At 38.2% G+C, this 17,316-nt stretch overlaps 1 protein-coding gene across 3 annotated transcripts in view; it reads right to left on the bottom strand.

The window, feature by feature from the left end:
* Nucleotides 1-1,738: 1,738 nt before the first annotated feature.
* Nucleotides 1,739-17,316, bottom strand: part of PRKCE (protein kinase C epsilon) — a 265,165-nt gene continuing 249,587 nt past the window's right edge. For 2 of the 3 annotated variants that reach the window (XM_026046229.1, XM_026046231.1), the window contains one exon: nucleotides 1,739-4,527. In XM_026046229.1, the coding sequence (XP_025902014.1) occupies nucleotides 4,381-4,527 (147 nt within the window). In that variant the 3' untranslated portion in view covers nucleotides 1,739-4,380. Of the gene's footprint in view, nucleotides 4,528-16,194; nucleotides 16,211-17,316 lie in introns of those variants that run through there. The other variant, XM_026046230.1, reaches the window with a different exon arrangement.

Here is a 17,316-nt window from a genome sequence, read left to right as displayed (position 1 = left end):
GGGTCTTTAACAAAAACATTCCCCATTTAACACTTATTCTGATATGCACCAGTTTATTCAAATGGTTAATTACTCTTGTACCTGACCAGACTATTAGTAGGCWGAAGATATTTTTGATGTGAGGTGATCTAATATGATACGCTGGCAGGCTGCAGAAGCAGAGGGATACATACAAATATTCTCTCTGAACTTGCAGTGAATTGAACTGAGACTCATTCCTGTCTCTCCAAGTCTTACAGTTCACCTTCATGGAGAAAAACTCTTCTCAACATGCATCACATACATTTTGGAAACCTGTGAGACATTAGTACAGCAGYAAGAGAAAACATGGTATGAATGAAAGCATTTGGAGACCAATTATATTTATTATTTGCAGGATGACAGTTAAGTTCTTTGCATGCTATAAATTCTGTCAAACGTACGCAGAAAAATCAAGGTGTTATGTAGTAAACTAGCAAAATCTGTRTGGCTACATTTATGCTAATGCTCTCAATGTAGATTTTGGTATCTGCTCATAGGTACYGAGTGAATTTGAGAAGACTTATGTGAAAGAAAAACATGGAGGATTATGYAAAAGCTGCAGTCAGTAAAAGAAAACACTCTTCTTTGCAATTTAAAGAATGCATTTTTTAAGCTATATAGTATCTAGTAGTTTTATGCTAGAATCACTGCCAGTATCTTGACAGCTGATCTACTAAAACAGATCTTAAGAATCGTGGACCATGATAAATGAAAGGGTGTAAAGYTCAAACTGAAACATGACCTTCTATATCTTCTCCACTTTGAAATATTTCACAGTATGTCACACTGAAAGATTAAGTTAAAAAATTTAATAGTTCATGACACCACTGAAATTAATTGAATTTATGCATGATATTAACCCAAGCCTAAATGTAATATGTAATCCAAGCCTAAAACAGTCTCAAATATTCATATAGGAAGTGCCCTACTGAAGTAAGTTTTAAAAATGCAACTAAGCAGGATGCTAGGCTCAGTCCCAATTCGGGGACTCAGTAAACCTCATGTARTGGGTAAATAAAAACTCACCTGTTTGGCATACTGGAGGTAAATGTTATATTGCCAGAGTTAACTGGAGTTCAGTCACTGTTACCTGGTTTCTCTTCAGGTGTTTAGTGCTTCCCAAGATGAGCAAATCGTTCCTTTGCAAAATGTCCACTCCTAAAAGACAAGTTCATGGTATTTTCTATGACATGCAATAGGGATAATATTCATCCTTAAAGTTTGTTTCTTCCTCATTATGAAATATGCATGAAAACTTTGGGGGAAAATTAAGATTTAACATCATTGTATTTATTAGGTTCTGAAACAATACACATTCACATCCTTTTGAATACAGTACATTTGGCACAGTAATAATGTTTACGATGAAATAACACTAATGAATGGCAAGAGATTCAAATTACATCCATAAGAAAAAAAATTCTGTACAAATAAATCCTCACAATAAAAAAAAAAAACCCTACCCCCCCAACTGAATACATTTTATATTTAGACAGAGCTATTCTGCACATAATTTAAAAAGAGGTAATTTGTAAGCCTTTTTTGGAGAGATTATTTTTCAGTCTATGGAGAAAAACAGGTTTCTGTTTTTTTTTTTTTTTTTTTTTATAAAGTCTATTTGGGAGGAAAAAACAAGAAACAATGGAGATTTTAGAATAATAATTATTATTAATAATAATCTTTTTGGCATTTTGCACTCATTTTACAAAGCAGGAACGAGAAAGATTTTACAGAACAGGCAGAAATGTAACAGAATGTCCATTTTTAAGAGTTATCTTTAAAAAATGCTCAAGGTAACAGACAAACCTTCTGATGTAAACCCAATGTGGAGGAGCTAACTATTTATATTGAAGAAATATCTGCCCATGCAAAAGTTTTTATCTCCTTGACTTTTCCTTTAGCATCCCAGCAAACAACGCAGGTGCCGAGGCCGCTTGAGACACAAATTCACCGATTAGCTTCATCTTACAAATGGGAACATAGACTAGAGAGCTCRCTTAGAGAAGCTTAACGGGATGCTTTTATTCCTTCAGAATAAATGCTCCCAGTTTTCATACAAAGGCCTCGAGATAAGCAAAGAGCAGCGCACTATCCAACCACTCGTCTTCCTAGCCGGTCTACTCACCTACGGAAAAGAGGCTTTAGCTTTGTGATCAGTCCTTGCCTGGGTGGCAAAAGCTAAACTGTGATGAGAAATGAACAGAGCCAGTAGTGACACACAAACTGATGGGCAGTTCTACAATATACTTCTAAAAGAGAAAGAAATTTAAATGCTGAGATGATGCAATCATTAAGATGTTTCKGTGCTGGTACTCAGCCCCAGAAGCTAGTCTTTCCCAGTACAAAAGATTACTGAAGATAAATTAAATTAAACTAAAGGCTTGATCCATTATCACACCTGTAGGCCAGACAACACATTAATTGATATATCATAATATTTAATATTTTGAAATAATCATAAGAATATATATAATAATTACACCTGAGTTTTAAAAACAAAACAAAATGGAACTGAATGTTGTCATCAGTAACGAAGGCTAGGAGCAGCCAGACACAAAAACTGACACAAACTAACTCATCTGCTTGAGACCAAGATTTTCGCCTAAAGCCAAGGGCTCGCACTTTGTCCACCACAACYTGGAACATTCCTCTCTCTTTCCCACCTCTATCATAGCATAATAGAGTCGAAGAGAACTATACAAGAGATTTAGTATAGCTTAATATATGTCTACATCTTTTTATAACAAAAACCTCATCTCTCTGACAGTAACTTGAACCAATACACATACAAGAGTATTGCACATGGACATTATTATAATTATTCTTTCATAGACTAACATTTTAATAGTATGCCTGAACATGCAGCAGTTGATACCTCTATATTCAATGAATTCCACAGGCCTTGCAGCAAACACTATGTACAAAATCTCACCTGTACAAAAGGCAAAAAAGCTTCTTTAGTGCCACTTTGCCAATCACAAGTATATATATTTTTGTGCAGCTGGAAATCCATGTACAACAATTAGAATGGATTCCAATGACCGCTCACTCAGTCCAGTAAAATACATAATAAAATGACCTCAGCGATACAGGTACACAAAAAAACCACAGGGTACTCCTGGAAATATAAGTACATAACACTGTTAGCGTATCTACAGGAGGTAACTTCACATTAGTAATATTGTCCACATGAGTTACCGTTTCAATTAATACACAAGAAAATCGATTTACAGCTTTCAATAATGTCAGTTTGTGAATGTTTGATCTTCAGTTTTTTAACGCATTTCCACATAATGCATGTGTAAGCCTTATTTTGTGTCTTCTAAAAGCAGATTTCTCATTAGATTTTAAACATAAAAAACAACRAACACAGTAGTATTATGGTTTTGTAAAAGTGTGCAAAAGTAACACACTGCTGAGAAAAATAAATATAAATAAGAAACTATCAACTTAGTTACAAGGCAGATCTACAAAATGTTTATAATTAATTTTATAAAAAATTAATTGTAAACATTTGCAACATTGCCATCACATTAATGGTTTGTTTGAATGGATATTAAAATTGTAGCATGGATAGTACACTCAGTTGCCTGAAAAACGGTAAAATGCCTACCTATAGCTGTGCTAAAGTACTATAGGCTTTTTATTCTTTAGCCCTTTAATAGCTATCCATACGGGATCTGATTTCCTACTGCAAATAAAATTTCAGTTAAATCTGTGAGATTTATGCCATAAAAACTTTTTCATGAATTTTAAAAGGAATTTTATCAAAGGCCTTAATTAGCTGTGCTTTTTTTTTGGCCATTATATTTCATGTTTGAATCTCCACTCAATAAAACATTCTCAATCAATAATCCCACCTCCAAGAAGGTAGACTTCTTCACTTACCAGAAGGCAATATATTACTTATATATTCCATATCTGAGTACAGATCTCACCGTAATCACCAGTGCGAGCAAAATCGTTCTCACCTTCTTAGTTTAAGTATGTAGGACAGTTAAATAACATGATGTGCCAAATCACTTTTAATAGCAAGGTTCCATTTTCCATGCAAAGGATGCAATTTTGTCCTCTGGTGAGATCTTAGGAACAAAAGAAAAGTTGCAAATATATGGCAGTGTGTTACATCTACAATTTCTGATACAAAAATGTTTTGCATTTGCATTGCTTTGTGAGACAGAAATTAAGAGTGCTTTCAGGTCAGAAGATTAAAGAAAAAAAAACAATAAATATATAGTTTAATTGGGGATATGGGCTCAGGGTAAGAGAAGTAGTTCTTGATCTACTGAGTCTCAGTAATTTGACGATCTCTTCAGAATCATTTCTTGCAGCATCATTCCTCTGTCAGCCTAATGTTGTCTATGGCAGTAGATCTTCTCCAAAATAAGAGAACCCTTTAAATTCCTCTTGATTGATTTGTTTTATAATTGTCTCGTCCACTAGCGTTAATACTGGTTCTTCTCGCGTAAAGTCTTGATCAAAGTTATTTACATCCCTTTTGGTTTTCTGAGAAGAGAAGTACAAATAAGGTGAATGGCAAAAGAGCATTTTAAAACAAAAGCTGTRCTACCTCCTCCCACCCTCCTCCCCGCAGATAGGCAGAATTTTCTGAAATGATTGAAATAAAAGAGGAGCTACTTCACACAAAGAATACAGATGTATGAGAGAAGCTACAGGAGCAAGTACCAGAAATGAGTTCGGGGGAGGCCACAGAAGCAAGTACTGTAAATGAGTTTGCAGAGACTCGCTGGTCTCTGACAGGTGAAGGGAGAGCAGTATGATGATAAAGCAGGAAGCTGAGATTAAGGATAGTTTAAAAAAAGGATTTGGCATAGTAGGCGGCATGGCTGTTTCCTATTATGCTTGATAGAATGGTATCTCTTTTGAGAGGCACAGGGAGAATTGATTTCCCCACAATACAGTCTACTGTTTCACTCTAAATGATCTCTCTCCACAGCTGGCTATGCTTGGCTTGGACGTTAGATGGATACCTCACAGTGATCTCAGTCCAAAATCCTTGAGCTCAACATTGRCAAATCCAATTTCCCAATGCAGCTGAATGTGACCCAGAACAATCATGGCAAAGTGTGAAATTCTGGCTCCAAAGAAATAATCTCTGAGTTCCTATTAATTTTAAGGACATCAGGATCTTGCCAGAGAAGTGTAAGGCACACTGGTCTTTCATCTAACTCAGCTCATCAAGGTGCAATGGCACATGTTTTCTTGGGGTAAAACATATAAACTAGTGACAGAACTGGGAAGGTCAACTCATTTTGACATCAATTAGCTGCAACTACTCCCACATGAAAAACTCAAGTCAGCAGGGGCAAACGTGCCACCTTCGGGTGGCATCCCACCCCGCCGGGCTCTGCAGTGCTCTTGTATTCCACATCAGCAGTGTATTTCAGGCATGTACAGGTTTACAGAATTGGAACAAATGTTCTTCCTTATACTTTTTTGGCTCTCTGTCTTTTCTCTTTGTTTCATGAAAGCTAATAGTTACTCGACAGGCACTGAAYTAAAGTGCACTGCCCCTGTAAAAACTGTCTTTGTGTGTGTCAACCCTACACATGGCTAAGATTAAGGCAATATCAGAAATATATTAGCTACTTGACCTGTAGAGTAAAATGATAAAATCATAAAGTGATACATCATGAAATAAGCACATTCATGTAGTCCTTTGGGACATATGTCTTCTTCCAGTRTAAATTTTCCTATTAAATATGCATACTAACATATGCACACTGACATACTTCATAATCTCCACTGAGGCACTAAAACAGTTTTCTTTGTCATAACTATAAAACAGTAATGTTACTCGTTGCAGCAAAAAGAAAATGTGTTTAAAAATGTAAGTCCTCTCTGCTACTTGCAAATCAGGTATTTTTCAAGTACTAGCAAAAAAGTACTAAACATGTTTTGTTTCTACACAATTTCATTAAAAGGAAAGGACTTGAAAACACACACATATATATGACTATGTTGTTTGCACTTGAGCTATTTTTAACATTTATTTTGTACATACATAAAATGTATTATATCCATGTATTTCCARCTGCATAGAGTATACGGTACAGTTTAGGACACTACATTTTTTCCTAGTTATCTGGTAAATACTGCAAAGTAAGAGTGAAATCCCATATGAATTTTGAAAAGCATTACATTTTAACTATCTATTGCTATTTAACTATCTATTTGCTTCCAATTCTCCATGTCCTCCCATAGTATTTTCACACACTCATTCAATGAGTTTGCTGCAAGAATAGTCACTACAGCAAAAACRAATAGTTACAGAAGTGAAATTCAAATTCAGAACTATACTTATGTGCAAGAAAAATGCAAATAAGCTCTCGACTAACTCAGAACAAATACAATATACATTGCTTTCCATTTTTCATATAAAATATATTTTTGAAAATCTTTATTTCTTTTCTAAAACTAAAATAATAGTATGGTAAATTCCTCAAACTCTACCGGGGCAATTATTTCATAATGAGCCTTTTTTTTTCCCCTCCAGAAAAAAATCATTGAGATTTGTAGAAGTGTCAGAGGCCAAAAAAAAAAAAAAAAAAAAAAAAAAAAAAAAGAGAGAGAACTTTTGAAAGCTGTCCCAATGTCCCAATGCTGAGGTATCTATAACCTATATATTGAAAATCATAGCATTTCCAGTATAGCTTTGAATTCTGAACACTTTTGAGATAAAAAGCAAAGGTATTTGCTCAGATTTTAAAGCCTAGTATGGAAAAAAACCCTGCCTCTAAGACCAAAGAAGGAAGTAAAACTTTTCTCGGCCTTAGATTTAGATCTAATTCCCTTTGTCTTTGGCAGCATAGATGTAAAACACCCAGGCTATTAACAAGACAAATATGGAGTAATCAGAAGGATACACTCTAGCAAGTCTCTAACAAACCAATTGATCAAGAAAGATAAAATAAGTCAAAGGGCACAAAAGCGAAGGGATTAACAAGACAAAAGCCAAGGAGTTCACGACAAGTGCCTCTCTTCAACAGAGACATTTATTTGAGAAACCCTCCTGAGTGGCTTATGCAATTTCTTCCTGAAGCTATGACTATTTTGCAAGGCTCCATCTACCAAGAGGAAACAGGTCTGGCCACATTTCTGCTACTATCCGGCACTGCTATTTTAATGCTCTTGCCCTGTGAATGCTCAGTAGGGCAGCAGCATGAGCAAATACCTAGGCGCAGCACGAGGGCTCGGGATGAAGGTAGGAAGGGCTGTGGCTGTCTCCTAGCAGAGAGCCCGAGAAAAGACAGACCTTCTCCAAGATACATAGAWACGTACGGAAGAATCAAGTCTGCTGCTGTTATCCAGCTTTGAATGTTCAAAAAATCATGAAGAAAAAGAGACAGATCTTTCGATTGCCTGACAAACACCTCAGTAAAAATGCAGGAATGAAATGGGTGGGGTTCTGTTTACTTACCCTCTTGTTTTTGAGAATTTGGGGCATGTTACTTTACGTTTTCAATTTTTTTTTCTAGATACAACAATGACTTGTGAATTTAAAATTTCAACTGACTGCCGAAGCTAGGCTACTGGAAATAAATAAATAACTAAGACCACCTAACTCCTACCAGGCTCTTGCACAGAGCCAGGAGCAGCAAAGGCACAGAGGAGGCTACAGGCAGGGCTCCAGTGCAGACACCCCTCAAACCACAGCCATCCATTGATGCACACAGAAACTTCGCCTGGTTTCAAAGCTAGTTTCTGTTTTTCTTCTCTTTTTTTTTTTTTTTTCTCTACGCTGCCCAAACAACTTGTTTTGAGCATGTATCAATGCTGCAAGAGAGGAGGAGGCCGAGGAAGGGCCACGCTGACAAGGCCTCAGGGCCGGCAGTGACAGCAAGGCAATCCCTTGGCTTTTGACAAAGAGCAGCGGCAGCACTTGTGAGAACTCCAACTGATACGACTCCAATTTTATACCTCATCTAAAAGATCTTTGATAGTGAGAAAGAACAGTGACTTACAGGAAGTCTTGTGTAGGAAACATGACAAATAGTTGATCGTTCCCCGCTGCAGCAAACTGGATTTTGAGCATTTGGCCTAGTGTGAGCTGCTTATCTTGGGCGGTGTGGTGGAACCCACTTCTTGTGGGTGATATCATATGATCATAGCTGACACCGTGTCATGCTARAGCATCTTCCTGAATTGGCCCCATACTGTTTCGGGCAGAGGAATGTTAGGAGCAAAATGCTTAAGTATATTCTTAAATCTCTGCATGTTATTACTGAAGGATTATAAGTGACTTCATGTGCAATAATGAGCACACCTTAAACAGTGCTTTTATTAATTTGATTTAGTTTCACCACTATTTCAATGAAGCATTAATTTGCAGACTCAAGCTTAGCAAAAATCTCCCAGACATGCTTAACAAGCTTCCTAGGACCAGGGACTATCAACTGTGTCTGCTAATGATTTCTGCTGAACAGAAACCAATAAAATACTAAATGACAATATAAATCAATTGCAACAGAGGGAAAAAAGAAAAAAAGATTTGATGGTCTTATCACTAAAAATGCACTAAGAATGGAATAGTGCTTCCTCTTCATTCTGTTGCTCATTTGAGGCAAATATGAGTGARACACAAAGGTGTGAAACAATGAATTGAATTTTCCAGCATCTGAGACATGTCATTCTAGGAACAGAGAAATCAGCAAAGCTTGGGCATCTCACCAGCTGGGTTGAGAGGTGTGGATTCTCTGAGGTCTAGCAAGAATTAAATCAATTCAACAGATTGGAGGAATCAACTGGCACTCACCTCTATTCCCTTTTTTTTTTTTTTTTTTGCTTAAAGTCATGGGAAGAAAGTCATGGAAACTCTTTCATATCCTTTGAAACCCAATGGCTCCATGAAATTAGACTGAAATTGTCCAGTGAGTCCAAAGGATATTCAAAGGAGATGAAAGAAGATGAAAATGGTGGCTATAAAACCAAGGCTACCACAAGCATCATTTCTGTAGGAAAATTAGCTAAAATAGTTATTTAAATAATGCTGAGAGGTATAACTGCAGGAAAAAAAAGGCAGAATTCTTCTCCCCTCTAAATCAATTAATACATTTCTGCTCAGTTTAGTAGGATGAGACACTAATCCCAGAACAGATCATCAACATAAGCAAGTAACAATAGAAATGATTATTGTAACTAAGAATCAATATGATAGTAGAAAAAAAATATTTTGCTAAGATTCTCTTGAACAAGTGGATCTTTTCAGACAAAATATGTACCAAGTTTGACCAGGATCTTCACAGTCTGAAATACTGCCATCATTGTTCTACAGATGCAGATTGCCCCTTCTATGAGACTGAACGAAGCATCTGTAACTCCACTATGATATAGTTTTTTTGCCAATAGCAGCACTTGATTCCTCTCATACATCTTCTGACCCACACAGAAATCTTGGAGTTTGCCCTTCTTCCTGGAAAATCCTTATGGTTGTAATAGCATATCAAGCACAAGGTGTAAAAGTGGGCAGGATGTTGCTACAGTTTTAAGTGTGTAGCAGGACAGCAGGAACTGAACAGAGCAAGAGGTGCACACCAAAACTTGCATGTTTTCACAGGTACAACATAGCAGCATTTAATTTTACTCAGAATTCAGAAGAAAGAAAAGATTCCTGGGATTTAGGCAGTATCAGCAGACAGGACTCATAGATCAAGAATGATCAGAGTTTGAATATTTTGTGTTTACGTTGTCACTGGTAAGATTTTTAGATTTTTTTTTCAAGACAAATGCAAACTAAAGACATCGTACAAACTGGTTTGAAGCACAAGTTATTGTGGCTAACCTCACATATYACTGTCCTCTCATTCACCTTCCTTCACTATAACAAAAACCACTGCACAGGCAGAGATCACTGATTTGAATCAATGCATCTCTTTTCACAAGGGCAAAGTAGCTTCTAAAAGGTTGAGGACAACTGATGAGCACTCACTTTCCCATTTAACTTTTCTATATTCTTTCTAGAAGGATCCACAACAGATTAGACATAAACTGTCAAAAAAGTCAATGCATTTGCCTGATGGTTATGATGATAAAAGTGGTTTTGAATCAAAATAGTTTCTACAAGTATACCAACACTCATTGCTTTTAAACTTAGGTTTAGAATTTGTGCTCCTGGCTTATTTATTCCTACTCAGTAGATGCAAAAGACACAAAATTGAGGTAACTAAGTGGGAAAAAACAAAGATATTCAGCAAAGATTTTAATAGACAATCAAATAATACTGGACAATACACTAAGATATGTAGTCTATAATTCAATCTGTTATGGAAGAACACAGACCATTAACAGACAAGAGATTAATTTCCAGAACTATGAATTTTGAAAGAGAACATTTGTGTTCCAGTAAGCTGAAACCACCGTTATAACCAAATGCCATCTATTCTTCCTGGGAACATAAAACTCGTTGAGTAGGAAGGGGGAATACACCATGCTCACACTTCTTCCTACCCTAGACCCTCCCCAGACCACCACAAGAAAACAAATAGCCAAGAGAACACGCAACAACAAAATGCAAGTTCTGTGGGTTCACTGATAAATCACTTCATATTCAGAGTGTGAGCAGTGAGTGTCACCCACCAGAAGCCCCCGGAAAGCCACGGTTCCCTATGGCCACACTGGGGTTTGGTTTTGACACTAACTGGTACTGGTGCTAAAGCCTATGGGATCCAACAACCCGCTCTGGCTGCTGCCTGACTGCTRCAGTACAGCAGTAATCTGGGTGCCAAACACCAACAGAGACAGATTTCACGGGAGCTACCGGGGTGGTGAGCTCTACAGGCTCCCAGCCTGTGTGGTTAATCCTTCTCCATCAAAACCCACCTCGAGGTAAATACTGTCAGGGCTCTTTTGTTCTGCTAGGACTTAATCACGACATAAATATTGAACATCAGATATGCTCTGGTAGAATATATATACCTTTTTTAGAGCAAAGAGAAATGGCAGGGCAAGAATGCCAGCTTCTGCATTTCCACACTATTTTTCTTTTCTTGGGGTGTAGAAGTCTTTCTTTATTAGTGTGCATTAACACTTTAGCACAATGCAGTGACTAAGCCCAGAAAATGGATGTGACTCACAAGAAGAAAAAAAAATGAAATGGGAGAGTTTACARGACATGCAGCTCTAGAATGCCAGTGGCTTCCAGGAGATTTCTATAAATCACAGAGAGAATAGCCACGTGCCATCCAGCATGGTATGGGCAGACCTGACCAGGCTTATTCTGAAAAAGATCAACAGTGCACAGGCATAAGTGCATGSTTCTGGGCTCCCCAGTACCAGAGGGATGTGGAGCTGCTGGAGAGAGTCCAGCGCAGGGCTACGAGGATGATCAGGGGCCTGGAACATCTGCCCTATGAGCAAAGGCTGAGGGAGCTGGGYCTGTTCAGCCTGGAGAAGAGGAGGCTGAGGGGGGACCTGATCAGCGTGTATAAATACCTCAAGGGAGGCAGTGAGGAGGAGGGGGCGGCCTCTTTTCAGTGGTGGCCAGCGACAGGACTAGAGGAAACGGCCACAAGTTAAGGCACCAAAAGTTCCACAGGAACTTGAGGAAACACTTTTTGACAGTGAGGGTGACAGAGCCCTGGAACAGGCTGCCCAGAGAGGTTGTGGAGTCTCCTTCTTTGGAGATCTTCAAAACCCGCTTGGATRCAGCCCTGTGCCACGTGCTCTAGGTGACCCTGTGTGAGCAGGGGGGTTGGACTCGATGACCTCTGAGGTCTCTTCCAACCTTCAGCATTCTGTGATTCTACGATAATACTTGCAGTGAAGCAACAGTCCAGAGGAAAGCTGGAAAAGCTTCCAGGCCCCTGCTATTGAATCACAACAGCTCTCACGCTGCTTGTAATACAGTCTTTTTATTTTAGCCACTTAAATACTGGTAACAGAATAAAGAAGAAACTAGGGTGTTTACCACTATTTTATCTAAATCCAACTAGTGCAGACCTAGCCTGCACAGGATGTGAACTGGGCAGCCATCCAAATCTACCTATATTTCTTGTGTAGCTACTACCTACTAAATGTAGCAAAACTAAAATTGCATGAAATATCTTTGCTGTTCTGGTGAATTGGACACAGGTCATCCATTTCATCTTCCTTTACATTTCTTTAATGTTTAAAATTAATTTTCACAAGAGTGAAAAACAACAGGCCACTAGTACAAACTGTACTACTTCTAATCTGCAGGGAGAAATTAAAGATTTACTTCTCTTTCCATAGTTTAAGCAAACACACAAAGACAAGGAGTCAAGCTGAGTATGATGCTAGCAAATAGCTGAATGAAATAATGAATGGGTGTAAAGAAATATTTCAAGTCTCCTGTCTCATCTGTGTTCCTGGATAAACACACCGATCAATGACATTTTGGATGTTTCATTCTGCCTACAATCAGCTGTCCAATGTAATTACAGAAAAAATAACCAGAGGGATTCCAGTTTTTATCCTTTAGTGCTACCTACAGTAACTCTTAATGTTTTTACCTCCAATACTTGATATATGAACTAGAACACAATAATCTATTTTGTATTTCTTCAGCATATTTTTGCTCAAACTCAACTGTCCAAACAGTTCCTAAACACCACTCACTGATAACTAATACATTTGCCACATGATTAATTCTAGGGAAAAACAAAACAAATGAATAAATAATCCTCAAACAATCACAGATGATTTTTCTATCTCAAGATAACATGTACTGCTATCCTGAGATTTCTCAGAGAATATATAGTTAAATACTTAGGATATAATTAAATATTTACAATTCAGTAAGATTTTATTTGTAAAATATTGGGCCTCAMTATAGCAAATTATATAAGCCTATGCCTGCATTCAAGTTTGTGTTAAAGCAGAAAGTGTTATACCAAAAGTGTATCTGTAGATATTAGCTAAAAATATACATTTTAATATTTTTCTGTCATGTACTTTAAAATATTTTATGAACAGCATTAAAGGAAGAGGACATGCATTTGGTGCAGTGCTTCACTGTTCATCAGATTAGATCCTTATCTGTTATCCATTAGAGCCATTCTCGTGAGCCACACTCACACATAAAACTAATATTACACTTTTGTTACTTTGGTTCTCAGTGCAGCTGGCTTTGATTTCATAAAAGTAAAAGTTATTCCTGCTTTTTACTGTTGATATCCTCTTCAGGGTCATAAGATGAACTCAATATATTCTTTACATCTCTAGCTTTTCAAGACCTGCACTTTAATAGATGACACATTCCCACGATTGTCTAGGGAACGGCAGTACTACATCAGGCCATCCGAGGCTCAGATGTAAAGTGTTGAGTGAACTGCAAGAACAAATCACTTAGGGCTTCCACACATGATGAAAGAACAAGAAGTAAAATTATGTTGAGACTTGGTGAAATAAATTTAAGGTAAAGCGTGCGATGTACTGGATATAGCCTGGGATCCCGGCCATGAGCACCACTCAGCTACGCSGGGTGGCTGCTATACCTCAGCACGCCAACTATGCATATGATGACGTTAGCAATCTTTTCTGGAAGTCCACAATGGATCCCAAGTTTGCAGATATCTTTCCTCGGGATGCCAAATGCTTTTCAAGGTTTTTAAAGGTGAGATATATCACCAATTCCTGCTGAAATCCCCAGGGAATGATTTCCAAACTAGCAAGAGCTGCTGGGCCCACTGGGCCCTGGTTTCAGATCATTTTTGGGATCTTTTGGGTCCTGCTCTGTTTTATTCAAAAACTCCTTCATTTTTTCTTCTTTGTTTGACTAGTCTCTAGGTTTCAAGAATAAATATTCCTTAGCAACTTTATTTTGTCCAAGAATTTCTTCAGTGGAGAGGAGAACTGAGGATGACAACTACCTACCACTTGCTATAGGGATGTTATAAACACATCAACGTGGTACTGATGCAAGTTGATCAGAAAGGAGCATGTGAGCAAGATGCCATTCAGATTTCAGGAGGACAGCAAACTTAGAATTTGCTAAAATCTGTTTCATAAGTAATACATCAACAGGATTTGATTATACTACAAGGTAGGGAGGATAGGTAGATGGAGTGGTAGTAGAAATAACTTTATATTTTAAAACTTATCAAAACAATACGCCAAATAAAGTGCATATTTCTGCCCTCAAAAATGCAGTTAATGAAACAGTGTGTATGGCCTCACAAGCTTCCAGGTTAAAATTCAACCTGCAAGAATACTGGAAAATCACATATTCTGACTMTTTTCTTCTAGAGTTCTTAAAGCCTGGCTTATTTTTATGATGGGCTCTGGAAACCAGTTTAGCGTGGCTCAAAGAAACCTATGAACTGTGGGACATAAAACTGAGCTCGAGCTGAAATCCTAAAAATGTTACTSATACTACTTTCATACTGAGAAATGTTATGGTAGAACTTACCTTATATGAGTGAARGCGGCTAAATAAAGATGAGTTAATAGTAAGACTACTAAATTGTTAGAGATTTCTGTTGATTTTTTTAAGTCTTTAGATAGATACATTAAAATATCAATATATGTGACAACAACAACAACGGTCCGGCAGTTCACCTGGACTCCAGTTGCAAATGGGACTTGCGCATGGACTTTCAGCCCTGGGCAACAGTATTTCCTTTTCCCTGATAAATTCCTCTCCTCTGTCTGATAAAGAGCCAAATTCCACTGCTTCCTAAATCAGCTGTAGTTTTACAGGAGTTTGGCTTCAAGGAAATCAGAAGGCTCAAATCAGGAATTTTATTTATTATCTATGCTAATATATAAATAAAGTGTTTCTATTTGAATGGTTAACAATAAACTGTAAGTAACCATAAAAATATTATTTCACTTAATAGCTTAGATTACTTTCTGAAAATAGTACCAGAGATTTAATCAGCCAAAAACTGAAAAAGAATCAGTGTTATTTTGAGGAACTCAAAAAGAAAACCTGCAATGGCCCTGCTGCTTATTGCTTCATCTCAACAAGCACTATTTAAAAATGTACATTTAATAGATAGTTAAATTAATTTAATTATTCAGTATGAAAAGATTTTAATGTTATGAGACCAGGACTCTACAAAACGAAATAAACACTGCTGGATACCCAGTACAGAATCAAAAGAAGCATAATAAAAGTTGTTTAACTTATAAATATTTGGGAACYTGCAGTGCTGGGAAGTAGCTTTCATACTTCTTTAATGCTAGTGTTGTGGTAATCACAGCTAAAAACAGCTGCTGCACACACTGGCACTGAAGAGAATAAGAAACTAAGACTAAGAGAATGTGCAAATTCTGGGAAATCAGAACCTTGCTCCTCTAAACAAACATTAAAAACCTTTAAAATTACCAGCTCGCTTATGTCACTTCCTTAAATTGTGATACATGCTGGATATAACCTCCTGGAAAGCTACGCGCTTCTGGGAGAGACCAGTGATTGCACAAGGTCCCAAGCTAGTGGGCCTTATTTGAAAGCCGAAGTCCTTTGCTTTGTTGTGAGAAAAGGCAGAAGTGGCCCCGACTCTTTGCACAGGCTAGAGGTGCCAGGAGGCAGTGCTGGTGTTGGGGCTGCTGAGTGCCTCCCGCCAGCTAAACTCTCCAAGGTCGAGGCTTTCAACCTGTAACAAACTGGTTAACACCAAAGTGATACGTGCTGGAACCACCTCACATTTAAGCTTCTAATTCATGATACTCCTGTGGCAGGATCAGAATACAAAGGAAAAACAAAATGTTGGATTTCAACAGTTATGGCCTCCAAAGTTGACATCCATTTTCCTTAGTTTTTTTTTTTTTTTCCTAAAGGACATGACAATTCTGTCAAATACAATTTCCCCCCCCTGTTTCTAAAGCTTTGCTCGTACATCGCTCTCAGTGATCGTAGTGGCACTCTCAGAAGAAGGCCCACTGTCTTCCTATGCCTGAAATGCCTGCAGCAAAGTGGGGAATACATCATGTACAATGCTTTAAGATGGTGCGTTTGTGCCTGAGGCCTGAAGACCACTTCCCAGGGTTTGGTCTTAGCAGGAACACTTCATGCAAACGCATGCAGTATAGCCCCTCGCGTGCCCATCTGCTAAATGCTCATTGCCATGCACTGATGACYGAATGGAAATATATTATGAAACTGGAGGGACACCTCAAGGTTATCAGGCCTAAAAACGGACCTACCTTGGCATTTTCCCCATACTGTAGGCCTTACCTTAAAGAGGGACATTCACACTGAAGCAAACTTGAAAAGAGAGAACATTCATACAAAAAGAAATTTACTTGGCCAGTTATTTCCTACAGTTCCTTTTGGCATTACTGAATGATACTGCATTTTCAAAGGGCTTCTCCCCCACAGTGTAAAGGCAAAGTCATAATTCTGCACTTATCGGCCACACAATCCACTGTCACAAAAAAAAAGAAGGCGTATCAAAAATCCCCCCAGTAAACAGTATCATGACTTCCCAACAGGAGGTTAAAAATCCCGCATTAAAAAGTCGAAATATCTTTGCCTCTTAACAGTCACATACATAACGCCATCTGAACGCATGGGGAGGGTTGCAAGACTTCTGTTTCAAAGTTTCCTCCAGAGATGTGGTCCCTCTTTAAGGACTCCAGCCCTACTCCACGTCAGCAGACGGTGCTGCAGGAGCTCAGCCACGCGCTGCTCTCCCTGACCGCGGCTGCAGGAGCTGACGTGAGCCCCCTTTCAAACACTGGCGGCATCTGCCTTGGCACAGGTSATCTAGGCAAGTCTGCCAAATCAAAGGAGAAGACATTGCTGGCATCCTTAAGTCAAGACTTAACAGGGGAGTTGAGATTCACAAGGAAACTACAGAGACCACGGCCCAGAGAATGGTAACTAAGGGGGGAGGCGATTAGACAACAGTTTATCTTAGAGCTAGAGGTAAAAAGAGAGACGTGCAAATGAATATAGGCCATCTGAGACCAAAAATCAAGATGAAATCTCCCAGTGTTGAGGTCTGGTACAGCACAGAACACTCTTCCAAGGGAAGCGATACAGGTGTAGGGCAGTTAAAGTCGGTCTGATCTTGAACATTTGGATTTTAACCCTCTCAATCACATTGTTCCTCAGTTGCCATAGAGGCAACAATTGTGCAATTGTGCATTAAGCATCGAGAGACACTATTACATCCACAGAGAAGAAAGTGAGGCATAAAAAGGTTAGGTGGTGAGTCCTGGGACACTCTCCTAGTTCCTAGTTTCCTAGTTCCTAGGAAAGGTGGTAAAAGGACCTGTTTATCTTGCAATTCTCAGGTCTTGCTTGCTAGATCAATCCTTTAGCCCAGAGAATGCAGAACCAGAGAAAGAAGACACAAATAATCAGAA

Source organism: Nothoprocta perdicaria, unplaced genomic scaffold (genome assembly GCF_003342845.1).
Source record: "Nothoprocta perdicaria isolate Ctin4 unplaced genomic scaffold, notPer1 scaffold_43, whole genome shotgun sequence".
NCBI lineage: Eukaryota > Metazoa > Chordata > Aves > Tinamiformes > Tinamidae > Nothoprocta > Nothoprocta perdicaria.
The sequence above is the reverse complement of the archived record's forward strand: the minus strand, read 5'-3'. Positions and strand labels throughout refer to the sequence as shown.